The 27,468-nt window shown below is 42.9% G+C and overlaps 1 protein-coding gene across 2 annotated transcripts; it reads right to left on the bottom strand.

Moving 5' to 3' along the window:
- Positions 1 to 132: 132 nt before the first annotated feature.
- Positions 133 to 27,454, bottom strand: LOC123031946 (oleosin-B6-like). Of its 2 annotated transcripts, none has more exons than XM_044447468.1 (3): positions 26,961 to 27,454; positions 24,529 to 24,644; positions 133 to 371 (listed from the first exon to the last, which is right to left on the bottom strand). In XM_044447468.1, the coding sequence occupies exons 1-2, from the start codon at positions 27,452 to 27,454 to the stop codon at positions 24,638 to 24,640; spliced, it is 501 nt and encodes a 166-aa protein (XP_044303403.1). In that variant the 3' UTR covers positions 133 to 371; positions 24,529 to 24,637. The 2 variants fall into 2 exon arrangements, with proteins under 2 accessions (XP_044303403.1, XP_044303402.1); XM_044447467.1 differs by lacking the exon at positions 133 to 371 and adding an exon at positions 10,653 to 10,852.
- Positions 27,455 to 27,468: the final 14 nt, after the last annotated feature.

Here is a 27,468-nt window from a genome sequence, read left to right as displayed (position 1 = left end):
GTTGAGCAAAAATGTGAATATGGACTACACACCTAATAAGATTTCATTGTTATAATTTTGGGACAAAACACACATTTGCTATTTGTAAAGGCTTTTTCTTCACTTTTAAAAAAAAAACTGTTCCATAATGTATCCATTTATATGGTCCTGCCTTGTTTTTGTGTTTCCCAAAGGCAGACTTTTCTTTAAAGCTTTTCTCATATTGAGCACATACCTATTTCATCTTGGTAGAACTTTTTGTCTTATCATCTTTAATATTTGAGGGCTTTCTACTTTCCACCAAGGTTTTCCTCCAGCCTGAATGCTTCATAGAATAATTGTGTTGTCCAGTAGTATTTGGCGATTGCAGCAATACATTTTTCTTCTTAGTCCTAATTTTGAAATACCAAAAATATAGAGGCAAGCAAGACAGTTAAAAAGTGGTGCACAGAATTATGTATATAATCTGTCACCTAGCCAGTTCTTTATTCAATAGTTTTCTGAACCTAAGCTGGAGCCATCCTGCCATCATGACTTAATTTGCCCATATATATGTAACTCTATTCTGCTTTTTAAATTGCTCAAGTTTAAATTTGTGCTGACCAATAACTGCCTCATTGCACTTTAATCATTAACCAGAGATTTATAGGTGTTACAGTAAATTAAATATAGTAATAGTTTATTTAAACAGACAGTATAAGAACCAGAGAACAATCCTGCTACACAGAAGAAGAGGAGCACTGCCATTCATAGTTGTGGGAGCCAAGAAATTTGCTAAAGAAAGTGATTGCAAAGTGATGGAAGAACATTGGATAATAACCCTTAAAAAAGTATTCTACCCACTCCTAGCAATAATCGGGATCCCATGTGAGTATGACTATAGCAGAACTTGGAGGAGAGCTACTGAGATAGAGATAGCAACAAGAGCAAACATGTACAAGATTGATGTACGAGGGACAGCAGCAGCCAGCAACGGGTACAGATATTGAGATCTTGCAGAAAAGGGGAGTGTGGAGGGCAAAAATATTACTGTGAACTATGGGAGAGGAAAAAAAAAAGAGGAGGAAGTGCCTCTTCCTAATCTAGGAGATGTGTCTGTCATTGGATTTCTTTCAGCCAGAACCATGTTGACTATGAAAGATGTCAAAGTACTGGCTTTTCCTTTGCTGCTAATCTTTAGAGAAGGAAGTCTACTATTTTTAAAGCAAAATTTCAACTAAAGCTGCTTTTGACTGGCTTTATGCTTTTAACATCTCAACTGGTTCTTGAAATTTACCTCAAAGGAGTTTACAATATTGCTATCACACCCATCTTTTAGGGTATCTCTACATGGGGCATTTAGCTTGTTCTTAAGATCCCTCAATCACAGCAGTTTGTGGGGTCTTTTTATGACTTTCTTGTCCTCCAGAACCATTCCCATCTTTTCCAGCCTTCTTAAGCAGTTTATTTTTTTTAATGCAAGGAAGGTCTGCTATTAAATTTTAAACCACAGCAAAGTGGAACAAGTCGTGTCTCCTGCCACAAATCTTCTATGCCATACCACAGCACCACCTTGCACTTAATAAATATATAGAAAAGCAGAAAAATACAAGTCCTGGCTGAGGTGGGGCTGGGGAACCATGTAAAGGACACATTTTTCTCCTACTACAAAAACTGAAGATGCACCCACAGTAAAGCAGTGTGTTAAACCTCTCATGTAGAGAAGCCCAAGATGAAACAGCCACGGATGTTCTAGGGTCTGTGGCAGCTAAAAGAGAGAGAGGGCAGCTAAAACTCTATATAATGCCATCTTGCCCCCAGTGGAATAGGAGCAAGTTTTCAATTCCTGATAAGAACCAATAAAGTCTGGTGTGACTTTTAGTGTTTTGATTTGGCTATATTTTAGTATGTGAGTCAGCTTGGGTGTATTAGCAGAAAGCTAGTCTATAAATGCAGTAAATAGAAAGTCTCTATAGTCTAACTCTGTAATTGCAGGGAACTTGAATAGCTTTTCCTATACCACACTATGCAATCAATAGCCAGGGCCTGGATTTATCCCCCAATACAGTGCAATGGAAGAGGGAGCTCTCTGCATCATGTTCTCCTGGAACATGATCTTGGTGTTGGGGGTGGACACAGCAGTAGTTTGCTTAACTACTACAATGGAATCATCTGCAGTACTCTTTATTTATTGTATTATGCTTGTGATGATGATGCCTTTGACATTCCAGCTACCTAGAAATGAACAGCAACATGTTTGTGGTCTAGTTTCTATAGGGAAGTGAAAGAATTTATTATATGTCTCTACCTTCCAATAGCCAAAGCTTATCTGGATTTTAAAAATTAAATTAAAACCACAAAATACAACATAAGTTTTAAACAGGATAAAACCAGCAGCACAGAAAAAATTAAAAACATAATGATACATTTAAAAACGAACAGAAGGACTAAAAATCCTGGAAAAATAGAAAGGACTTCACCCAATGCATAAAAAACCAGGTGAAATGTAGAAATATAGGTGCCAAACAAGCATCTCTTGGAAGGACATACCATGACCAGACTGATGGAAATAGTAGTTTGTCTAGGATTAATACTTTACAGAGCCCTTAGGGATAGGGATGCAGAGAGGACAAAGATACAGGATCCCAAATTCTATGTAATAATATAAATATGGACTTCTGTGATAGGAACATTTCTAGTGGTGAATCCCATTTTTAATCCCGTATTACATGCATAAATATATAAATAGAATCAAAGAATAAGCTCTACTATATTTCTATGCCTTTACTGTCTTCATATTTTGTCTTGCAGCAAACATTATGACATTAATAATTTTTTGGCAAAAAGACCGTCTTATTTCCACCTCCAGTCGCTACCACCTCATGGCCATGTCCTTGGCAGACACAGTGGTCCTTGTTCTTCTTGTCATTGTTGAGATTACCACAAAATATTTCAGCATAAGACCATTCTGGTATGAAGATCCTTGGTGCACCTTGCGGGATGTATTTAACTATGGTGCAGTCAACACCTCTGTCTGGTTGACTGTATCCTTCACTGTAGAGAGATTCATTGCTATCAACACCATCAGGCAACGGGTGAAAATCTGTTCCCCCAGGAACACACTTTATGCTATTGCTGTGATTCTTGTCTGCAGCTACACTTTGGCCATTCCCCATTACTGGTCCAACTATTCAGAGGCACAAAATGGCACAGGACATGCTATCTGCAAGTATAATCCTAAACTCTCTAGCACATATGTTGAAGTGCTTGTGTGGTCCCAGGCTTCTCTGATGTATATTATCCCCTACATCATCATCTTCACATTGAACAGCCTCACTCTGCAGCAGATAATCCACCATAACAAAGTGCACTGTCACACTGGGGAAGTGTTACCTAGAATCCCCTCTCAAACCCATTTTGGGAATTGGAAGAAAAAGTCAGTCATCCTCCTGATTACAGTTTCCATGACATACACCTGTCTTTGTACCCCAAGGTTTGTAACCCAGATCATCATCAAGACCCGCTACTATAACATAGAGAGACAGGATTATACCAAGAGCATTAATATTGTGGCAGATCTGGGTACTATGCTGGAAATGACTAACACTGCTATCAACATGTACCTTTATGCCTGCACCCAGTCTGCCTTCCGAAGGGAGCTTATCTGCTACCTGAAGGTCATCCTGCATCCTTGGCAAGAAAAAAGAAATAATCTACCAACTGTTCTCAAGCCGGAACAATACAATGTCTAGCTTATAATCCATTTTATATTTCAGCTGAGAGACAGAGACTTTTCATGCCACAGTTCCTCACAAAAGACTTCTGCTTTGAAAGAGTAATAGCTAAGAAAACTATTTAAGGCATGGACTCAGTATAAATTAGCAATTGTGCCTCAATGACAAGTCCCTTTTGAAGCCCTATGTTTAAAAAAGGGGAGAGGGAACCGCTGCATTAGCAGCAGACACATGGCACAATTCTATGCACGATTAGACTGAAAAGGTCTTCATTCCCAGCATGTCCCACCCAACACAGCTGCCTGGAGGGATGCTGGGAGTTATGGGACTTTCCCTGGCTAAATATGCATAGGATAGCACCCTACATATTCTTTAGTTAAGCTGGATTGGTTGACACATTGGAAATTTGAAATCTATGGAAAATATAGTTGATTGTTAGATTGCAAAGGGGAAGAGCATATAGTTTTAAATGCAAGAAGTTCTTTCCTCAACCCCTTATATCTGGCTTTTAGGTAACAGTTCTGGGAACTATTTTTCAAAGTATAAAATCCAGTTATTGCTCATGCTGGCACATATGGGTGCCTTAATAGGCAGAGAACAGAATTAAAGAGAAACCTAAAATCAGCCATGCCTGTTTTTACTTTTGTTCTCTGCCTCCCAAAGAATATGTCTGTTTCATTTTTGGTTAGAAAAAATGAGTAACGAGGCTGTTTTAATAGGCTGCTAAGGGCCGCTAGAGTCCTTGCTGTATTCCTGATCACCCTTCACATTTGCTAGAATCAAAAAGGGACAAGCCTGTTCATTTAAGACAGCTTAACTCAAAACCATAGCATGATAGCTCTAGAAGCACAAGTCATCTGCCCACTGCCTCAGAATTTTTCTATAGCATTTGAAGTTTATAGTAACTGAAACCAATAGCACTATTTTTTCTGTGTACAGAGAATTAAGTAATATGAATGTAACAGAATTCAGCAGGTTCTTTTACCCCCGGTTTCTCATCCTGGGGTGGTTTTGTCATCCATAAGGCCTTGGAGCCACAGAAAAGACCTAAATAACTGAGACCTGGCACTAGTACCATAAATCACAGATTGGGTGGATTTTTCTTGGTGCTTGTAATGTAAGACCTGGCGTATCTCTTTACCAGTGTACACTAGGCCATGTTTATTTAATCCTCAGCAAACTTACCATATTTTTTGCTCTATAAGACGCACTTTTTCCCCCTCAAAAGTAAAGGGAAATGTCTGTGCGTCTTATAGAGCGAATATGTGTGAGCAGTAAGTCTGTCAGATGTGCAGCCCATGGGGAAGTGATGGGGAATGTGCCTGTGATTATGTGCCCATTTGATTCAGAATATTTTTTTCTTGTTTTCCTCCTCTAAAAACTAGGTGCATCTTATAGAGTGAAAAATATGGTACATCACGAATGGTGGGAGCGTGTTTGTTCAACTGGTTTGTCATACATTTAATTTCCTGTGAGCCTGTAATTCATTATATATCTTCCAAGAATAAATGTGTCAGCAGGGTAGGCTAGCAGTTTATAAACTGTCCTATATAGAGGACAGTCCTCTATTCAAAGGGTTTTTGTATTATAAAGCCTGCCGAGCCCAAATTTGATTCAAGCTTATAGGCTAACGGGAGAAAGCCCAGACATCCTGATATTGCCTATTAATAGTTCCCACCTACCTGAGCAGCAGACTTAGCAGGAACATAGATCATCCTGGCCAGTCTTCCCCAGTATGGTACTAGTCCCTTCCATTTAGTACTAGTGTTTCTGTTTAAGTTATAATAATTCCAGAAATTACAACTGTACATATAAATTAATATGTGCAAATATTATGCAAATCTGTATCCTCTCTCTCCATTCCCTCTTGATGATGTACTGACTCTTTTTAATCACGATGTAAGTGACTTCTTGTTTGAGGTTGTTTGCTATAGTAATTCTGCATCTCGCTAAATACTAAGAAACCATTACGATCTCCATCAATTAAATAAACTTTATACAATCATTGGAAGTGACTACCATGACTACAATTGATGACTACCAGCATCAAAGCAAAATATATCTGGAAGTGGTATTAATGCACGTTCGACTATCAAATAGCTGCTTAGACAGGTGCACTTTAGAGAGGCAAGCCAATCCTTCTGTTCATTTTTTAAAGTTGTGAGTATGAATAAGGACACCTATCCCCTGATCTATTTATTGAATGTAGCTAATGCATATGATCATTGGAGCAGATCTTGCAGGAATTCTGCACCAAATTGCTGGCATACCTCGTTCCTAGAAAAGGTCCTTATGGTCATGCAGTAACTGAGGCTGTCACCAGATGGTGACCTACGCCAGAAAACTGGTGTTCTACAGCTGTGTGAAAAATTCATTTCCTTAAGGGTTTATTTGTTTGTTTCATGGATTTACCCAATTTGCACACACCTAAGCATAAACTAGAATGCAATTTGCAATCAGAAAGCCATGCATTTCCAAGGCTGTGATGCATTATGTAAAACAAATTAAGATGCTTTCAACAATATGCCTTTTAGCACTTCCATTTTATAAAAGGCTCATTCCTAGGCACTGGCACTTCAACATTTGCAAGTCGCCAGACTTGGAGGATTTATGAACGTTCTACACAAGATGGAAGGAGCAACAGAAACAATCTTTCTCTTCTGTCCTCAGGCCCTGCGTTTTCACTAGACTGGCTTGTTGCCTACCCCTGCTCTATACCCACACCTGCCAACCACCTGAGGAGTACTGACTACATCCTCTCATGCATCTCACAAAGTCCTAGTCCAAGAAAACTGATGCCATAATCACACTGTAAGAATACTGCCTACTTTATTTCTAGGTCTTACCCACTTTCAGCAAATATTATGATGTTAATGATTTTCTGCCTTATTTTCCACCTCCAGCCACCACCACCTCATGGCCATGTCCTTGGCAGACACAGAGGTCCTTGTTACAGATTCACTGTAGCCCAATTTTCTTGCATCACCACTTGTGGAGTACAAATTCTCTGTGTGCGTCTGTACAAGGCTGTGTTTGTGCAATAGCCTTGCCACGTTCATGGGATTTTACAGGATTAGGGTTTGATGTTTACATCTTCAATTTGTAATTCTCTCATGTTTCATCCACATTATTTTCTTGCAGAAAATAGATAATTTATTAAGGAAAGAAAGACAGAATAGTTGCATAGTTATTTTGATTGGCAGCTAGAGGTAGACCTCACCATCTGCAGTACTCTTTGTCATTTTTACTGCAACATACACAGGTAGGACATTGCATAAGACTGATATCATGGGTAGACATGGGCCCATATCCTAGCAAGGATCCAGTGAGAAAAGCCCCCAAGAGTTGCTGCTCCTGTTCACCATTGCAACTCGCTTGTTCACTTTGCTCTTGCCCAGAAAATGGTGGTGAGAAAGGGAGGAAAAGGCCCAAAGTGCCTGCCTGCTTCCTCTCCTTGACAAGCAAGCAAGTGGTAGCAGCGGTGGGAAAGTAAATGAGGATCAACAGCAGCTGGTGACAGTGGTGGTGGATGGGAACCTACACAGCCTCTGCAAGTTTTCCCAGGGTCAGTTCTCATTTGCATGAATGAAGATTTGACCCTATAGATGTTTAGACAGAAAAATGACCTGTATTTTGCAGTATCCTCCAGCCAGCAAGGTTGTAGGTCTTTTCCCTTTCTAAATATGCATAGGATTTCACCCTAAAAGAGATGTTGGGTTCTTTTTTTGATAGTGTTCTTTGGCTAAGAGATAGCCAGCCAGCCCGCCCACCAGCCCACACTGCTAATTTCAAAGCAGGATCTGTTCAAAAACAGTAGAAGCCCATGGGATCTCTTTACCCACCTGTAATAAAGTTTTTTCTGCTGGCCAACTCCAAAACCACAGGAGTGTTTTCTTTCTCTAGGGAAGTGCGAAACTGTCCCCTGCCCTTTCCTAGCATGCTTATAGATGGGACAAACCAGGTGCGTGTGGCATGACATGCTTCCTACACCACGGAGTAGTGGCATTAAGAAAACACTGGTTGTTCTCCATCAGCTAACCAAATATGCAAGAACTGTGGAACAACTGGCTTCTCCACTCCCTTCTCTCTCTCATAATGCAGCTTGTGAATTTTAGACACTTGAGTAAAGTTCTTATGTCTATGTGGGGTGGTTGGCCATGCATATTATTTCCTTTGTGAAACACAACTAACATTTCTTTCTCACCCCTTTCCAACCTCCATTCCATGCTTTAATATTGTTTCCATATTCATAGCAAGCTAGATCAATAACAAAACTGTTTGCTCAGACCCATTCATATGGAATTCCCTTCCTCAGAAGGTCAGTCAGGCTCCAACTCTGTGCTGTTCTTGGGACAGAGGAAGAGTGGAGCCAGTCCACTCTTCAATCTTGCGACCTTATTCCTGGAAACCTCTTCTTGTTGTCCACCATGTTTTTGATACTATTTTGGTTTTCTATGTTTTATTGTATTGTTTTTATTCTTTGATTTGTTTTAACTTAATACTGTTTACAATTCTGGAATCTGTTTCAATATGAAGCAGTTTGGAAATAATTATAATTAAAATTAAAATTGTGTTTGAGGCAGGGCTACTGCATGAAAACAGCCTTTTCTGGAAGCACTGTTTTTCTGATTTGGTGCAACTAGCATAAAGCAATATGGTTAAGGAAGGAACTGAACTTGACCAGAGAAGGCTTTGCAAACAACCTTGGGTCGTAAGACAGCTTTAGCCCTTGTGCATAGCCACCCAGGGAAGAACTCAGCTTTGTGCCCAGAACATCATTTACTCTGGAAGTAAGCCCTGTGGGGGTGAGGAGGAACCTATAATTTGTCCTGACTCCATATATGAAGCTGACTTCATGTATGGTACTTGCTTTTTAAAGTCTTCTTTCTGTCTTCTCTGTGCTTTCTCATTTTATTACCTTGTCTGTGTGCAAGGGCTGGCTGAGGTCTTTGAATAATGGAGAAGGGTGAGGTCAACTGTAACCTGATTCCTACCTGCTGCAGGTCTTGGCAGATCCTTCCAGCTTTTATGTTATCGGGGACTATTATGAGATCAAGTTGGTTTATTTTCCTTGTTAGTGGAAAGAACAGAATGACTGAGGCTGCAATATGATACTGCCTCAAACCGGTCACTCAAGACGCTCCTGTGATGCACAGCACAAGAGCGCTGGAAGCTGTTCAGTTCCTGGCAGCTGCGGAGCCACCCTTGTTAGCATTCCCGGATGCACTTCCAGTCCTTTCAGAGGTGTTCTCTTTTGCTTGGGTTTGTAAGTGTGTCTACCCTTTTCTTTTGAAGTTTTACTTGGTGGAATCTGAGTGTGAAGGGATGGGCAACTTCAGAACTGGGTGCTGGAATTCTCTAGCATGGAAACAATGCCACTTCAGTCAATTTTGCCACTTTACGTGGAGTGCAGACTTGACCACCATCTTGTATCCATAAGGAAGTGACCAGACTGGTAAGAAGCTCCATTCCTACCAGCATGGTCACTGAGCTCCATTTTCTTTCCCGGGCTTTAGCCATTTCAGGGATCCTTTGAAAGAATAAGGAAAGAGACCAGGTTTGTTTTGTGTGACTTTATGACTGCACTTAGTGAGCAGATTCTGCTCTACACAACCATTCTCTCTGGCTACAACAAGAGAAATAATTAATGTAACTAGCAAAAGGCTTTACTATCATTACTGAATTCAGTGGGGATATACGATTTTCATTCATCTTCATAGCATCCTCTGGATAATAGTAATATCCAATGGTATTGGCAAAAGGCCTTTTACACATTGTTACATATAATTGGAGTGAAAGCATTTGTGAAACTCCATGGTATCAGTGAGCATAGTGCCAGTTCCAGGGGTTTGAAGGCTCCTGAGCAGGGCATCCCTGATGAACCTTCTGGCCGCCATTGACATCTGTTGCTCTCTCCCTCTTTTCTTGTCACTGCTACAACTTGTCCACTTGATAAACAGAGAACCAGCGATCAAAGAGGCTGTAGCATCCACCATTCCTCCTACACTCCAGACAACACCTTTGTCTAGGCCAGAGCAAAAGGCAGGCAAAGGAGCAGGTTGCAATTTTATAAAGGAGAAGCAACACCAGGGGCTCTTGTCATTGGCTCCTGCTGACTTGTGGGTCTGGTTTAAGGGCCAAGCTATGCAATATGCAGCTCACAAGCCTGGTAACTGTTAATCCATTCCATCTATCCCACAGTGGCCTGTTCCAGCAATCAGAGAGGAAGGACCCAAATGTCCAGTGAGAGACCAAGAGAAGGACAGTCTCTTGCTATCCTAATCCTGTCAGGGTACTACAGGAATTTCCAACTCCAACAGTCCTAGAATAGTACCACCACAAGGGCAAGCAGTAGTAAAATGTTCATTGTCCTGGATCTCTTGAAATAACGTTCCAGTTCCTAGAGAAGTAGCCAAGGAAGTGGTATGGAGGCTCAGATAGATCATTCTGCGTCACAGTTTCCCCTTATTCTGGCAGTGCATAGAAGAATGGGACAATAATAAATTATTTACCTTTCTTCAGAGCATTTCCGTTTTGAAAGCAGCTACAAGTACCCACCCTGTGGACAAAATCTCTCTCATGCCATTCAGAAGGTATTTTTCAAATGCCTCCCAAAAACACTCCTGTTCACCCAGGCTTTCCTGGCCTTGTAATTAAATTAATCATGCTGTTTTATGTTATTGCTCTGCTTTAATATCACTGTCATTATGTGCTGTTGCATTTTTAAAATATATTTTAAATGTGATTTAAATTATGATTTTAATGTTTTTGGAAAATACTTAAGGGTTTTAAAATATTTTCTGGCATCGAAATAGTATAAATAAGTGAATAAGTGGCATCGCTTTATCGTCTGAGACTCTAGATCTATTAGTCTTTGACTCCATCGCACCCACTTCCTTACATGGTAATAAGTGTACTTGCTTCAGAATCTGGTGAGCCTGCTGCATTTGGAGGCCTCCTCCTGACTCGGCTGACTGGGGATCTGGAAGACTGCCCTAAAGTCCTGTCGTAATGGCACCACAGTATGTAGTGCATACATTAAGGGACTGTGCAGTACAAGGACTTTGTGTGTGTGTGTGCCAGCATGTTCGAGTCCATTTGTATGCAGGGGTCTGTACATAGCTGCTCTCCAATCATATGTGAAATGTTCAAGCTTCTCTCTGCAATCAGAAAGAAGAAAAACCTGTTAAAAGTTCTCAAGTCAGCACAGAAGAGGGACAGCTGAGTTTTCCAGGAAAAACAAAAACAAAAAAACAAAGCCCTATCTCTGAAGCCTTTTGACCCCTTGATTCTAGTCTGAACATCATGGAGTACATTGCTTTTCCTGGAGCTACTGATGTAACTTGATCCCTCCAGTTTGGGTTTATGACATATAAATCATATAAAATTGCTCCCTCTCAGTATCCTGGCAACTGGGTCATGTGAAACAGACACAGGCACTTTCATTAGGCAGCAGCAGACTCCCAGCCAGACATATTTGTGAATAAACCAACTCGTAGATAAGCCACATATTACTATTGTCATCAGAGCCCTGTTTCTGTGTGTTTAACAGATTCTTTATTTCTGTGCATTCTGGCCTTAGATTTTGTACTTCATTTTCTAATCCACTCAGATGGATAACAGCAGTCACATTTTTATCTTTTTGCACAATGAAAAAGGCTAAATAAGAGCTTCCATTCTTCCTATGCTTTTGGGAAGACAGTTATGGAGGCTGAGAAATGGAATAAGGGTGATGGCCTCTTTGTCCTTTTACTGATATTTTGACCTTCATGCCTTACCTAGAGTGCTTTCCAGACAGAGAGTCTCTGGTGCTACAAATCAAAAAACATTGTGCCCCAATTTTCCTCCTTGCAGATTTTTTTCCCAGTAAAACAAAAGATAGAAGAAGCCATGAGGAAACACATGAGGGTTACAATAGAAGATGATATCATCTGTTGTTGTTGTTGTTGTTGTTGTTAGTCACGAAGTCGTGTCCGACCCCATGGACAACATTCCTACAGGCCTTCCTGTCCTCCACCATCCCCCGGAGTCCACTCAAGCCCACACCAACTGCTTCAGTGACTCCATCTAGCCACCTCATCCTCTGCTGTCCCCTTCTTCTTTTGCCATCTATTGTTCCCAGCATTAGGCTCTTCTCCAGGGAGTCCTTCCTTCTCATTAGGTGACCAAAGTATTTGAGTTTCATCTTTAGCATCTGGCCTTCTAAAGAGCAGTCAGGGTTGATCTCCTCTAGGACTGACCGGTTTGATTGCCTTGCTGTCCAAGGGACTCGCAGGAATCTCTGCCAGCACCACAATTCAAAGGCCTCAATTCTTTGGTACTCAGTCTTCCTTATGGTCCAACTTTCATAGTTATATATTGCAACTCGGAAAACCATAGCCTTGACTATATGCACTTTTGTCGGCAGGGTGATGTCTCTGCTTTTTAGTATGCTGTCTAGATTTGCCATAGCTTTCCTCCCCAGGAGTAAGCATCTTTATTTTCTTGGCTGCAGTCCCCATCTGCGGTGATCTTCGAACCCAGGAAAATAAAATCTGTCACTACCTCCATTTCTTCCCCATCTATTTGCCAGGAAGTGAGAGGAACAGATTTATTTATTTATTTATTTATTTATTTATGCCGCCCCATTTGCCGAAGCCTTGGGGCAGCTCACAATCATAAATAAATAACATAATATAAAACAATATAATTTAACAGTGTAACAATAAAATGTAAGTCGCCCTGGCCAAAGAATAAAATAAATAAATAATATTAACAATTAAAATAACGTTTGAATAAAAAGGATGCCATGATCTTAGTTTTCTTAATGTTGAGTTTCAAGCCAACTTTTGCACTCTCCTCCTTCACCCGCATCAAGAGGCTCTTTAGTTCCTCTTCACTTTCTGCCATTGGAGTGGTATCATCTGCATATCTGAGGTTGTTGATATTTCTCCCAGCAATCTTAATTCCAACTGGTGATTCATCTAGCCCTGCTTTTCTCATGTTGTGCTCTGCATATAAGTTAAATAGGCAGGGCGACAGTATACAGCCTTGCCGAACTCCTTTCTCAATTTTGAACCAATCAGTGGTTCTGTTCCCAGTTCTCACTGTTGCTTCTTGACCCTCATATAGGTTTCTCAAGAGACAAATAAGATGGTCAGGTACTCCCATCTCTTTCAGAACTTGCCACAATTTGTTGTGATCCACACAATCAAAGGCTTTAGCATAGTCAATGAAGCAGAAGTAGATGTTTTGGAACTCCCTAGCTTTCTCCATGATCCAGCGTATGTTAGCAATTTGATTGCTAGTGCCTCTCCCTCTTCGAAATCCTGCCTGTACTTCTGATAGTTCTCAGTCCACGTACTGCTGGAGCCTATCTTGTAGGATTTTGAGCATAACTTTGCTAGCATGTGAAATGAGTGCAATGGTGCAGTAGTTTGAACATTCTTTGGCATTGTTCTTCTTTGGGATGGGAATGTAAACTGACCTTTTCCAGTCCTGTGGCCACTGTTGAGTTTTCCAGATTTGCTGGCATATTGAGTGTAGCACTTTTACTGCATCGCCTTTTAAGATTTTGAATAGCTCAGCTGGAATACTGTCACCTCCACTAGCTTTGTTGTTGCTCAGACTTCCTAAGACCCATTTGACTTTACATTCTAGGATGCCTGGCTCAAGGTCAGTGACCACCCCATCGTGGTTATCAGGGATGTTAAGCTCTTTCTTGTATAGTTCCTCTGTGTAATCTTTCCATCTCTTCTTAATCTCTTCTGCCTCTGTTAGGTCCCTGACATTTTGGTCTTTTATCATGCCCATCTTTGCATGAAACTTTCCCTTCATATCTCCAATTTTCTTGAAGAGATCTCTGGTCCTCCCTATTCTATTGTTTTCTTCTATTTCTTTGCACTGTTCATTGAAGAAGGCATTCTTATCTCTTCTAGCTATTCTCTGGAATTCTGCATACAATTGGGTGTATCTTTCTCTTTCTCCCTTGCCTTTCACTTCCCTTCTTTCCTCCAGCTATTTGTAAAATTTCCTCAGACAGCCATTTTGCTTTCTTGCATTTCTTTTTCTTTGGGATGGTTTTAGTTGCTACTTCTTGTACAATGTTGCGAACCTCCATCCATAGTTCTTCAGGCACTCCGTCTATCAGATCTAATTCCTTAAATCTGTCACCTCTACTGTATATTCAGCAGGGATACGATTTAGGTCATCCCTGAGTGGCCTAGTGCTTTTCCCTACTTTCTTCAATTTAAGCCTAAATTTTGCAACGAGAAGCTCATGATCTGAGCCACAGTCAGCTCCTGGTCTAGTTTTTACTGACTGGATAGAACTTCTCCATCTTTGGCTGCAGAGCACATAGTCAATCTGATTTCTGTGTTGACTGTCTGATGATGTCCATGTGTAGAGTCGTCTCTTGGATTGTTGGAAAAGGGTGTTTGCTATGACCATCATATTCTCTTGACAAAATTCTACCAGCCTGTGCCCTGCTTCATTTTGTACTCCAAGGCCAAACTTGCCTGTTATTCCGGTTATCTTTTGGATTCCTACTTTAGCATTCCAATCCCCCATGTTGATAAGGACATCATCTGTGCCCCCCCCCCGCAAAAAAACTCTGTCGATGCCTTTATACAAGGCCTGTATTCTGCATGTGCAACTGCCCTCTCTTGTTGAAAGCATGGCAAATATAAAATCTTTACCTGGGAGCAGTCCTCTTTCAAGAGCCATGTGTTTTAATTAAAGTTTCAATGTAGGACACATCTATAGGCCACCCAGTCCAGTCAATGAGCCCCGCCCTGCCCTGCCCCATGCTCCTTTACAGAAAAAGGAAAATGTTCTACTACCCTGGAACTGCTGTAATTACGAAAAAGGAGGTGGAGGAAACTGGATATAAAAATTTCATTCAGGAAGTTTGAGACTACACACAGACCACAGGATGAGACTAACTGCACACACACAGTTCAGAGTGAGCTGCTGGCAAGTCTTTTCTGGGTGAATCGCAATTCAATTCCAGTTAGTGGAATGTGATATTCAGAAATAAGATGAAACACTCCGTTACATCTATTTGTATTCTTGGTGGGATACAAGGCAGCATCAGCCCACACAAGGCGGCTGGTTCTTTGTAGCATGGGTGACAAAAAAGAAGTCACAAGAAAGAGAAAATTGAAAACCCTTGAAAATGGAAGAACTGTGTTCAGGAACTCTTCCTTGTATTAAGAGGGACAGGCATCACTGCTTCACAAAGCATTCTGCTGTTCTGTGGTTCTGGCTTATGAACAATGCATGATTCTGTCATGCAGCCAAGGAAGCAGATGTCTAGTTAATGAAAGCTTATGCCACAATAAATCTATTTGGCTTCAATCATATAGCCGATATAGAATTGCAGTGTCAGTCTTAATGGTGCCACAAATCTCATTGTTGTTTTTGTTGCAACAAACATGGCTATGCCCCTGGAAATGGATTCAGTGAAATTGCTTTGGAATATCATGTATTTTATTCATCTAGCATTAACAGTTATTCAGAATAAAGGTTCCAAGATGCCCTGGTTTCTAATGAAGGAACATGAGTACCACCTCTTCCTCCTCTCCCCACCATCACCCGAGAATGAAAAGCAGTCTCCAGAGCCAGTTCACACTGCTATGTTTTCAGGAATGACCTCTCAAACATTCAGGCTGCAACGCCTCTTCAGAGTGGCTGCCCATCCCATTTCTCATCTAGAAGATCCTCCCAAAGCAATAGATTGGGTGAGTGGGTCCTGTGGAGAGGCTGACTGCCCACTCAATCTGCCACCATCATGATGGCATAAGATCAAGTTGGTTTCCCCATATTCTGAAATTTTACCTGGGTATCCCTTGGTTTTCTTGGCTCAGTAAAAGTTACCTATATTTTCAGGAGAGTATGCTTTATTGTTTTTGGTGAGTCCCACAGAAAAGCCCAATGGCTCTGTTGTCTCTGGGGTGAGGAAGCAAAAACACAGCACAAGCAGTGCTTCTTCATCTAATGAGTACATCTTTCTTTTAAAAAAATTAAAAATGAAACTGCAGATAATGGATAGGGAAACAGCTTTGCTTCTGTTTCTCTGACCAAAGAAAGGGGGGGGGGGGGAACTGAAGAATCTGACCACATTAGCTTTTTGTAACTTAGCAACTCTAGTCAGAAAGCAAAAATGCTGGCTGAGATGTTTGCCCTTCTGTGTTATCTTATCGCTTTATGGATTTTGACAATCACCATGCCCTGAGATTTTTATAACTTGAAAAAAAATGTTTCTGATTAGTTTTTTTCTCTGGTTGTTCTGTAATATGATAGTGTACAGGAAACCTTGTCGGTTCTGTAAGGTTTTGAGTAGATACTCAGAGGCAGTGCAATTACATTTAACAAAGTTATGATAAAGAGAAGTCACATGTCTTATTCAATCCACACAGTATTTCTTCTGCAGGCTTATTGCTCACCATATGCCATCCTTCTGCACTGGAGATCCAGTCCTACTGATTGGATCTAGTTAAATTCTGTGTCAGGAGGTGGGTGAAGCATAAGATAGCAGATGTGGGCATGTGATGTTTCAATGACTGACATTAACTCCTTCCCTAAGTGGCACATTTTAAAAGATTTGTAAATTCTTTTGAAGTTTGAAATGGACAAGAGGTCATCTAGACCCAAATTCTGCCACTGATTTGGTTGTTCATGGCAAATTTTGGATTCAACCCACTGCCAAATGATTGGCTGCTCTGGATTTTTCCTGGCAAGCTGGCCACATAAAAAAGTGGAGGCAAGATGGGAAAAAAGCCTGCAATTCTATGCATAGATACATAAGAAGAATTATATTGAATCCGACCACAGGGTTCATCTGATCCGGCAATTTGTTCACACAATGGCCAACCAGCTGCCCACAGAAAACCTACAAGCAAGCTATGAGTACAACAGGGCAGAATGAAATTTCAGTTCATTTTCCTGGCCCTGCCCTTGTGTATTCAACAGCTGTGTAATCTGCAGAAACTGCATAGGCCAAGCCTTTACTTAAATGCAGATACAGCAATGGCCACCATGATGTTCTCTTGCCTTGCCCAACTTGGTGCCCTCTAGCAGTGCTGAGCTCCCAGTCCCATTATCTCTAGCTCACAAGCCTACAAGATTAGGGGAGGCATAGTCTAATTTATCTTGAAGGTATTTGATTGGGGAAGGGGTTGCTCTGCTGCATGATATAAAATGCAAAATGCAGACGACCCAAACAAAAACAAAAAACCCAACCTACCATCTCTAAAAAAAATTATTTGTTCTTGTTTTAAAATCATCCCATCCCATTCCATCCCCTTTCACTACAGCCTGCCAGCACACACTCCTAATCTACCAATAGGTGTTCCTGTTCATTGTTCTGCTCAACAGTCCAATTCTAACATTAGCTCTTTCACCTTTAATTTAGAGCAGAAGCTGAAATTAAAAAGCTCTGAGTAGCTCTAAAATCCCTCTGCATTAGCCCCTTTATCTGGTTTTTATTCACTCACTAAATTACTTAGAATGCGGTCCTGTGCCCGCTAAGCCAGAAAATGGTCCTACAAGCATTCGCAAGCCAGCCATACACAGAATTGCACCCTTAGTTGCCAAGCTGTTGTACTGCAGTGGGGTTCATTTGTCTGACTCTTGCTGCCCCGATTTGGGAGCAGGGGAAGGGGGAGTGGAGGCAATGGTATAAAGCACATTTATAGCATTTACCTATCTGGTGTGGATAAACAAAGCCCCTTCGCCCTCTTTTAAATAGACTCTTGAGGCTCTTTATTCCAGCAAGCACTTTTTAGTCAGAGTTTTGGATATGCTTCCACTCTGCTCATGCTGCTGTGATATGAAATGCTGTTTATTTCATTCTATGCATTGATAAGGAGAGGGTTTTTTAATTGTATGTCTTATTTTCTTATTTGTAAACTGCTCTGAGTTTGATTTCACAATAGAAAAGTGTGTTAAAATGGTCTAATACCTAGATACATTTTAAGGATTTCAAGAGTCTCTAATTAAACATCCTGTTTGTAGGTTCAGCCCATTTTATTGCTTTCTGAAAACACATTTGAATGAATAGCAACAAATAACCAATTCATTACCCAGTACTAGTTCCTTTCTAGAAGGAGGTCTGTCTTGAATCCATGCTGAGTATGGTGACCGACTGGATAAGGGCAAATAAACTGAGACTCTGTGCAGACAAGATGGAATTACTGTCAGTCAGCAGCTCATCCTCTTGGAAGAATAGTGTTTGCCTATTTTGGATGGGGTCACTTCCCCATAAAGGATCGGGCTCAAAATCTGGGGGCGTGTCCTCTTCCCTCCCCATCTCCTTCTCCTTGCATGTCAAATCTGGGAACAAACTTCCCAGACAGACTCCCTTGGAGCCGCATTTACTGTCCTTCTGGCACCAGATGAAGACCTTTTTAAAATTCACCCAGGACTTTAAAATAATTTATGTCTTTTTGCTTGGCTCTCTCAGTATTTCCCGAAGCATGGCTCCCTGCACTACCAAAAGACACTGTGTAGCTATTCTGTCATTCCTTCTTTAACAGATTTTCTGTGGTAAGAAAAAAGATGGAAGAAGACATTGGAAAACAGAGTATTAAAAATGGAATTTAGGACATCTAGGCATCTGATGAGGCAGGATGATTGCACAATAAGTCACCTAAAACAACACTTTAAAATCTATTTTTGTAGTTTCTATTCTATTGTTTTCTACTGCATAGAGATGTTGTATTTGTTCGTGAGCTATGCACAAAACTTCTATTATTGGGTGGCTACATAAATATAGTAATCAATGTTAAAACGCCAATTCCCCCTACTTCCCCTTCCCCTTTTCTTTTTTATAGCAAGAATCATGTTTTTTTGCTATACACACATCTTAGCCACTGACTCCCTGAAAAATGAAACCAACACTGAGACTGAGTCTGAACTAACAGCCACCGAGAGCCTCTTCAAAGTACAAAAGGGTTGCAGCTGCCACAGGGAGAGCAAGCCACTCCGCAGTGCCACTGGGACATTTGGCTGAGCAGCTGTACCTGGTGGAGGCCTCGACAAGCTCCACAAGCAAGGCAAGGGGCTTGTTGTGAATCTCTCCAAATGGCTTGCTCACAGCTTCCCTGTCCCCTTAACGGGGTCAGTTGCCTGAGTCTGAAAAACATTGTGGCTACGAGCGATGGGTTGTCACTGTGGTTTGCTGCCCAAAAACAAGCCACCCAGTGAGAAGTGGGCCAGGTTCAGGTGACGTATGAACCCATTGTTCCTGGTAACCCAGGATGGCTTGCTGTATCATGCCAACCTAGTCTTTGGATATGTATTTAGTGTGCTTGAATGCCAGGCCAGAAGTGGGGGAACCCCCCCTGTACCTTCTCTGCATGTGCTTCCCTACAATTCACACAGAGCTGTGATGGTTCCTTCCAGGTGGATGACTCCTAGCACTACCCGGCAAAAGGTACCGTGCAGTTCTTCCACCTTTCCCTCCTAAAAGTTTTGTGAAAGAAAATCAGACAGAAGGAACAGTGGAAAAACACAACTGTACACATGGAATCTGCTTGTTACAAGCTACTTACTCTGCAATAGCTGTGTGTTATTCACTTGCTTTTAACACATGTTGTCATCACCCTCCTGTAAGGCTCCTGTGTTTTCTTAATGCAAATTCCTTTTTATTTTTCCTAATAGAGAAACTCTGTTAAGGAGGGAAAGAGGAGGAGAGAGCAGCACAACCCCTTTGTAGCTGTGGGAAGGAAAATGTGGAGTGCAGACAGAACAGGAAGAATTGTCCCTGGGGGAGTTGGATGACATGCTAAGGATTCCCTCCTCTCTCTGTTCTCCACACATTTCCTGTTGTATAATCATTTCTGTTCCTGCCAGACAACTCCTTTACCTTGAACATTTTTGCCTTTTGCTTTAATCTTCTCATTCCTGCTAATCCACCCAGTTCATCACCACAAATTTATTTATTTAAAACTTTTATATGCCATCCCTTATGCATGGCATCTCAGGACAGCTTACAATGATTAAAATCAGAATACAATAATCCATACTAATATAATAAATACCATATAACCAGTAAAAATAAATCAAATGAAAAGCAACTGTTAAAACATTAAAATACCAATTTTTTAAAATAGCGATTGAATAACAAGGTTTTGACCTGGTGCCAAAAAGAGTATAAGCTCGGCACCAGGCAAACCTCTCTGGGGAGCGCATTCCACAATCTGGGTGCCACTGCAGAGAAAGCCCTACTCTGAGTAGATGTATTTTTTACCTCCTTCAAGGAGGGTTCTCTCCCGCAGACCTTAAGAGGCATGAGGGCACATATATGATTGTGAGCCGCCCCGAGACTTCGGCGAATGGGGCGGCATAGAAGTTCTCTAATAAATAAATAAATTTAAGGGCATATAAATGCAACATAAAAATGGAGTAAACACAGCTGAGAGTAGGGCTGAAGAAACAACTGACTGAAAAAGCCCGTTCAAAATTATTAAGAGAACAGCAGAAGTGGGTTGTTTTGTTAACCTTCACAAATGATTTATAAACAGTGCTTATGAATGCAAAGGAAACTTCTTGCTTTTGGCTCTTGGCATAACTGCCTACCCTTAATAAAAAGCTTCCTGAAGTATTTGTTCCCCTACAACAGGCTGAGCTCAGTACCCATACTGAAAACACCAAATTAAAGCATTCAGCTACCTTTGCCTTGACCTTTACATACTGCTCAGGGTAAGAGTGGGTGACTTTTTGGCAATCCATTGCTCAGCCCTGAGCGAACAACAGCAATTAGAAGCTCCATGCATATGATAGGAAATCCCCTCTCCTCAGCCTTCTGAGCCACCAACCAGCAAGAGAGTATGTTACTGAGAGGAAGAAAACCCCCTGTGCAGTGCAGGACACCAAGTTAAACCATCCCTCTCAGATGACTCTCCAGCTGCATCTTGAATGTCTTCAGTGTGTGAGAGCCAGTGTGGTGTAGTGGTTAAGAGCATGGGACTGGGACTCAGGCGATCTGGGTTCGAGTCCCCGCTCAGCCATGGAGCCAACTGGGTGACTTTGGGCCAGTCACAGACTCTCAGCCCAACCTACCTCACAGGGTTGTTGTTGTGGGGATAAGATGGAGGAGGATGCAAGCTGCCTTGACCCCATTGTAGGAAAAAGGCAAGATACAAATCGATAAATAAATAAACCCTTCCTAGATAATTGGTTTCATTTTTGTACTGTTCTAACAGTCAGAAAGTTCTTCCTGGTGGCCAGCCAGAACCTGGCTCCCTGTAACTTCAGCCCATTGTTCCCTGTCACTTATAGTTTGCTCTGTGCATTAAGGAAAGTGGAGGGACCTGAAGAGGAAGCCACATTTCCCCACTCACTGAGCTATGTCCAGCCCATGGATGTGGAGCAGTGGTGGTTTGCTTGCAACCTTCCAGCTGTTTTGCTTACACCTCCAATCATCCCTCACCATTGACTATACTAACTAGAATGGTGGATGGTGTGGCTCTTCAGGTGCCTTGGCCTGCCTGTATCTGGTATGCACAGAGCATAGAAAGATACAAAACCCACCGAAGTCTTCACACTGGAAATTCAACCACAGTTCTGCTTGTACATTGTTTCTGCTTCACAACGCTGCCTGGCAGTCTCATCAAATTCTGTGAACAAGGCAATTGTAGAATAGAAGCCTCCTCCTGAAGAACCATAGTGTTATGACTCGCACTACTCCTCTGCTGCCAGATGAGTTGTGCAGAAGTAGAGGAGACTTTGCTGAAAGAAATCAGGACAAACCTGAAGCTGCCTTCTCATATTTCTTTACAGGGAATCAAAGGAAATTCCATGGATCTAAAAACTCACACTAATTCTGGGCCAATCAAAAGAAATCTTGTTGTTTATTTCATTTCTTTACTGCCCCATAGCCAAAGTTCTCTTGTGAAAAACTAGAGTTATAAAATTAGTTCATGTGGACAATCTCAAGAAAGGTTTGTTATGCTGGTTCCTGATAATGTGTATTGTAAAATAACTTCCTTTTCGTGAAAGTTCATGCAGATTTTTGAGATGTAAGGCATACTCTATCCAGAAAAGAAATCAGAAACCAATTTGGTAGCAGAATCAAAGCCAAATTTTAAAATGGATTTAATCAGCAGTTTGAAATGTTCAATTGGCATTAACCAAGAGGTGCATGGCCTTCTGGTATAAAAACAGTTCTGATCTCCCTTTTCACTCTTGTTTGATTGGATGCCTCAGTATTGACCTACATGTTTGACTATGTGAAGCTGTGACTCAACTTCTCTATTAGCTCCTGTTTTCCTTCCACCGTCTTCTTTCATGTGGGACAAGAACTAAACTTACCTCATTTACAAAGTGTATGAAAACAATATATCAGAACCTCCACAGTTGTGCAAGTATGGCTAAAAATAAAAAAGAAGAAGCGCATGTTGCACACTGTGTGTGTAAATCAAAAAGTAATCAGGTTGCCAACCACTGACAGCCTCGAATGTACCACACGGGCACTTTGAAAAGCAGTGGCCAAAAGAGCTGTGTAGAACAAAAATGGCTTCCAGTCATGGTGGGTGGAGGGGCCAAGTCAGTCCTGGCCTGCTGTCCGCTGAGATGCTGCTAGGAGGACTGAAGGTGAAGGAGAACGTGAACAAGCCACAGCAAGCCAAATCATCCCTCAGATACACTGTGAGTTCTCCACAAAGCAAGCACGCCATCATGGCTTATTGCCAGGGTGGGTTGGCACAATGTATGCACATGCCCATTGCATTCAGCCTCATCAAGAATGCGCAGACCTCAGACTACGTCCTAGTCAACTTCGTGTATTGGATTGGACTGCCAGATTCTGATCCTTGCTCAGACTGACACTGTTGGCCCTAGTAAACTGTATACATTTCACAAATTTACAGCTGCGCAGTTTCCAATGTGGCAGGGGATAATGATGAGTGTGCTTTGTCTAAAATACAAATGACAATAAAATAGAAAATTTCACTACAGAAATTTTTAAAAATTGAAATGACCTAATTAGACAAAATGCAACAAAGCCTGTTGAAAATACTGTATACCCCTACCCTCATGCTATTTAGAGTTGTTTCAGCATAGGGGGCAGTACTCAGGTATAGTGCAGCAGGGATCAGTGTTCCATTAAATAGTGCAGTCCCAAACTATGTAGGGCTTTCTGTGTTAAGACCAGAACTCTGAATCAGTGTCAGAAGCACATAGGATGCCAGTGCAAGTGGATCACAATGGGTGCCACATACTCAGACCTTCTGCTCACGGCTACTGGCCTGGCTGCTGCATTTGGCACAGGATCCAACTTCTGAGCAGTCTTCAGGGGCAGACCTTACATACAGTACATTGCAGTAACCTAGTTTAGAGACTACCAGAGCACAGATTATGGAAACCAAGCTACCCCTGCCTAGATGGGGGCATAGCTGGGCCACCACAGGAGGCTGGTAGAAGGTACTCTTCTACTGAGGTACTGAGGCCACTTGATCCTTAAGTAACAGTAGTGGATCAAGGAGGGTCTCCAAGTTGCACAGCTGCTCTTTCAAGGGAGCATAACCCCATCCAGAACAGATTAAGTATCACCCATCCACCCAGCTCTGGTCAGAGGAACTGCCCACTAACATCTGGAAGACAGTGGATTGAAAATGAGTATTCTGTTCAGGCAGCTTGAACTAAAGCAAGCAGAAGCGGGGCATAGTTCAGACTACATACATAAGATGCTCCAAATTAGTCAATGCCCATCAGAGGGCAGTCCAGTCACTTCAGTCTGACCCAGATGATAGTTTGTCCCCTTTTTCCCACATCAGTCCCCGTCCACTGTGTGTCTATTCAACATGCATATTCTGCTCCAGAGGCTGACAGAGCACTTTATCAGCTTGTACGCCTGCCAGGTCTGCAGTGCAGAGTCTGGTGCCAGGTATTAAGTAAATGGAAAATAGCATCTGCTGCCAATACACACACACATTTATTCTTGCCAGCAGTTCCTACTCCCTCTCTTGCACAGAGGAAAATGTGGTTTGTGTATCATTTCTGATACAGAATTTATGTATTATTTTTACTCTGGCTTGAATGATTCTACCAAATGCTCAGAATAGGGAAAGTCCTTTTGTGTACCTTTAATCATCAGTATAAAGGAAAAACAATTGAAAGGAATTTTCCCCTCCTGTCACAATTGTGTTTGGGATTTTACCCCCATTATAAATCAAAGAAATGGATAATCTTTGTCTTATCATGTTCCTGGAAAAATCTTTTGATGATCCAGAAATATGGCCTAAGAGCATTCCTATGTGCAACTCATGTCCCTGTAGATCAAGTGTGCATGAAAACTTGAGCTTTAGGAACAAACAAAAAACACACCATTCAGCCGCTGCTGTCTGAGCCCAGCACCCTCCTCTTCACAGCCAGCACAGAAAGAACAGTGCCAGTTGCCTTTCCAAGCTCAGAAAAGCAACCAAGGAGCAGGAGGAAAGCAGTTTTTTGGGGGTGGGGAGTTAGAAAGGCCAGGGTACAAGTTATCTTAAACCTCCTCCACTTTCCTTCCTGCCCTTTCCGGCATGCCCTCACTAGACAGGCTGAAAAGTGCATCCAAAACAAAACTAAACAAAACAGGAGACTGGAGGATGGAGAAGTGAAGGCATTCCTCTAGCCCTGCTTTCCTCAGCCTAGCAGGACACAGGAAGTACAGAAGCCTCTGAGTTCAGGAGTTTCTGCGCAGCTTGGGCATGGTTGATAGGATCACACCCTTAGTCACCTGTAAAAGAAAAGGCCCTCACCTTGCCCTGACCTAGTGCAATCACCCACAAGGCTAACCATTCCCATTCTCTAATTCCCTTAAACACCAAACTTGCAAAGGTCAGTGTTATCACTGTTTATGAACATTGTAAACCTTTGCACTTAGGGTTGTTTCTGATGGCATCTGTTCATGAGCAGAATGGACATTTCTGGTGGAAATGATTTCTTCTTCTCCTGCAGTTCTCGATGTGCTGCCTGTGATCTCAGCATCTGGAATTCAGAAGTACTACCAGTGAACATGGTCACACAATTTATCTGTCATGGTTATTATTCACTAAAGGTGCAATCCTAATTTAAACAGAAAAAGTTTTACAATTTCCAGCATTCCTCCAGCAAGCCATGTCGTTCAAAGAGAAGAAAAGTCCTACAATTGGTTGGGACTTGCTGGGAGTTGTAGGATCTGTCTGATTATGCATAAGATTGCATCCTAAAGCTGCCCTTCTCCAAGAATGTGTTTAGCTCCATTTTGAAGCCATCAGAGCCAGTGGCTATCACATTTGCTGGAAATGATTTGCAATAAGATAAAATACATAAAGTAGGCATTTTCTTTTGCCTGTCCTCAATCTATTACGGATTCCATTAAATTTACTGTCTGCTCTCTCGTGTGAGTCATATCCCTTCATTTGAAGCCATAATTAATCTCCACTACAAAAGAAAATTGCTTCTGAGAGCTTTTACAAATGCTCATGGTTGTGCGGAGACTCAGCAACAGAGGACCTCTAGCTTAGACTTATCGGCTGCAACATAATGAAAATTAATTGTGCAATATTATACACACTTACCTAGAAGTAAGACACATGGAAGTTCACCCAGTTACAGCATAGACACAACACACTCGGTCACCGAGGTGGCTCCAATAAGCCATGGCTCACTGTAGGATTTGTAGTCATCCCTTGACTCGCCATGTCATCAGAAGCCAGACAACAAAACAAACCCAGGTGTAGCCCAAACCCTACTGAGCCACTTGGCAAAAGCAGCAAAAACACTTGTTGCTCCAGCCAAGCACCTCTGGAAGCCACGTCAAAGTGACCAAGCAACAACTAGCTGGTTGTTAAAAGCTCTGCATGCCAGCGCAGTCCCAGCTTAAAGGGAGGCAGCAGCTGCAGCACAGCATGACCCATGCTATCTTCAGGTCCCTCTCTCCTGCCCACCACCCTGGCCCACTAGGGCAGAAGGAAGATGCCCACAATATGATTTGACTCGTCTAGAGGAGAATGAGCAGCTGGTCTCTCCCCCTTGCCTGATTCAGGCAGTGACTGGAGCTTGAGGGCATGCCATGCAGTGCTTCCCAGCAGCAATGACCAGCAGGTACCCCCACCCCAGCTCACCTACTCCAGCTGGTTTGGAGGATTCCTTGCAAGCCTTGCAAGCAGTGATATTAAGCACTTCCACTCCAGCTTGCAAGGGGTCCTAACTGGCTGGAAGCCCAGCAGAATGCAGCTCATCCCATCTCCACCCAACACCCAACAGAACACAGCTCATCGTCTCCCCCTGCCCCCAGCTCTTTTAAAGGAGGCCCAGCAGGAGATGGGTCATCCCTCTTCCACACACTTGGCAGGCAGTTGCATGCCTGGGGACCAGAGAAGCTGTGTTTGCTGGGCCTCTGCTGGCTCAGAGCCCTGCAGGAAGGGTTTGCTTGCAAGACCCCTGCTGTCCCTGCCTGCTGTGCTCCACTGGCATCAGGGGAAAGTCTCCATTGCTGTTTCCCAGCACAGCCTGCCCTTTCGGCTTAGCACAGTGGGAAGCAGCACCCCTGAGTCCCTCCCTGATCCCCTGTTCTTGGCTGTGCTGCCAGGCAGTCCTGGAGGTGGGGAAAGACCCCGTGCCCCCCTGCAGAAGGACTGAGGGGAGAGTTGGTGAAGGAACTGGCAGTCAGGCACATTGGCTTAGGGGGCACACAAAGATGAGGGGCTGGCTTAGGGGGATGCTACTCCTGGCAAGTGCATCAGCGGTAACACAGCTTATAAACCACACTGGGTAGCTTTTTACTGCGTTATCCTGCTGTATGAACCCTCCCAAAGTTTCAAAGTTCCCTCAGCCAATCAGTCAGCAGGTGCCCCCAGCCTGTCCTCCTGCCTCACGACCTCTTATTTTTATTAATTCCCTCCCCTGCTTTTCTCACCCATAGGCAAATCTGCACGTTCACTTTCTGTCGCTCTTCTTTCCCCCCACCCGCTTTGTTTGCCTTTCCTACAAGGGAGGGGCCATCGCGGAAGAGCGCAGGCACGCGGGAAAATCCCTCCGTACCCACTGCTAGTAAGTATAAGCAATGCACGCTGGATGGACCGATGGGCTCTTACACGGCACTTTCCTACATTCATAAAGAATCCTGCCCCTGCCCCCTCCTCCGTTCTCTTCCTCTCTCATTTAGGGTACGATCCTAGGCACGCTCACCCGAAAGTGGTCTCCATAGAGTGTTATGGACTTTTTTCCGAATAAACGTGCCAACGCCTCCACTATCAGTTGCTTACTCATAGATGCAAACGGTTTCACAATGCCAGGCTGCGGTTTATCCCGTACACTTACCCGAGTGCTAAGTTAAACGCCCTTGATTTCAGCTTAGCTGGAGACGATTCACGAACTCCGCGCTGGAGAGTAAGGAGGGGTTTCTGGGTGTGGATCATGTCATAGTGATGCGACATGCGGAGAAGGGAGAGCGCAAAGAGGGGCGGCTGGGGTAACAAAGTTTGCTGCGGGCGCGCAAGGCGGCGCGGAGATCGGCGGCGGGCTGCAAAGCGGAAGAAGAGCGGGGGAGAGGCGGCATGTGGGAGAGGGGAGCGGATCCGCGCCAGGGACGTCGGCCTGAGTCGGTCTGCGCGTGGGAGGAGTGGCCGGCGGGGTGCGCCGGGCGAGGAAAGAGCGCCTGGCAGCGATGGCGCGGCGGGCCCCGGCGGGGCGCTGCGCGAGGCCCCTGACGGCAAGGCGGCTGGCGGGGTGGGTGAGCGGTGGTGGAAAATCAAGTGGCCGGAGCGGCCTCCTCTCTCCTTCCGGAAAGATGATGGGCCGCTGCGCGCAAACATTTCTCGTGCTCTGG

Source organism: Varanus komodoensis, unplaced genomic scaffold (genome assembly GCF_004798865.1).
Source record: "Varanus komodoensis strain SLA01 unplaced genomic scaffold, ASM479886v1 scaffold52, whole genome shotgun sequence".
NCBI lineage: Eukaryota > Metazoa > Chordata > Lepidosauria > Squamata > Varanidae > Varanus > Varanus komodoensis.
The sequence above is the reverse complement of the archived record's forward strand: the minus strand, read 5'-3'. Positions and strand labels throughout refer to the sequence as shown.

Excerpts from the sequence above, each read along its gene's own strand:
- LOC123031946 (XM_044447468.1), bottom strand. The coding sequence starts at position 27,454 with ATGTTTGCGCGCAGCGGCCCATCATCTTTCCGGAAGGAGAGAGGAGGC.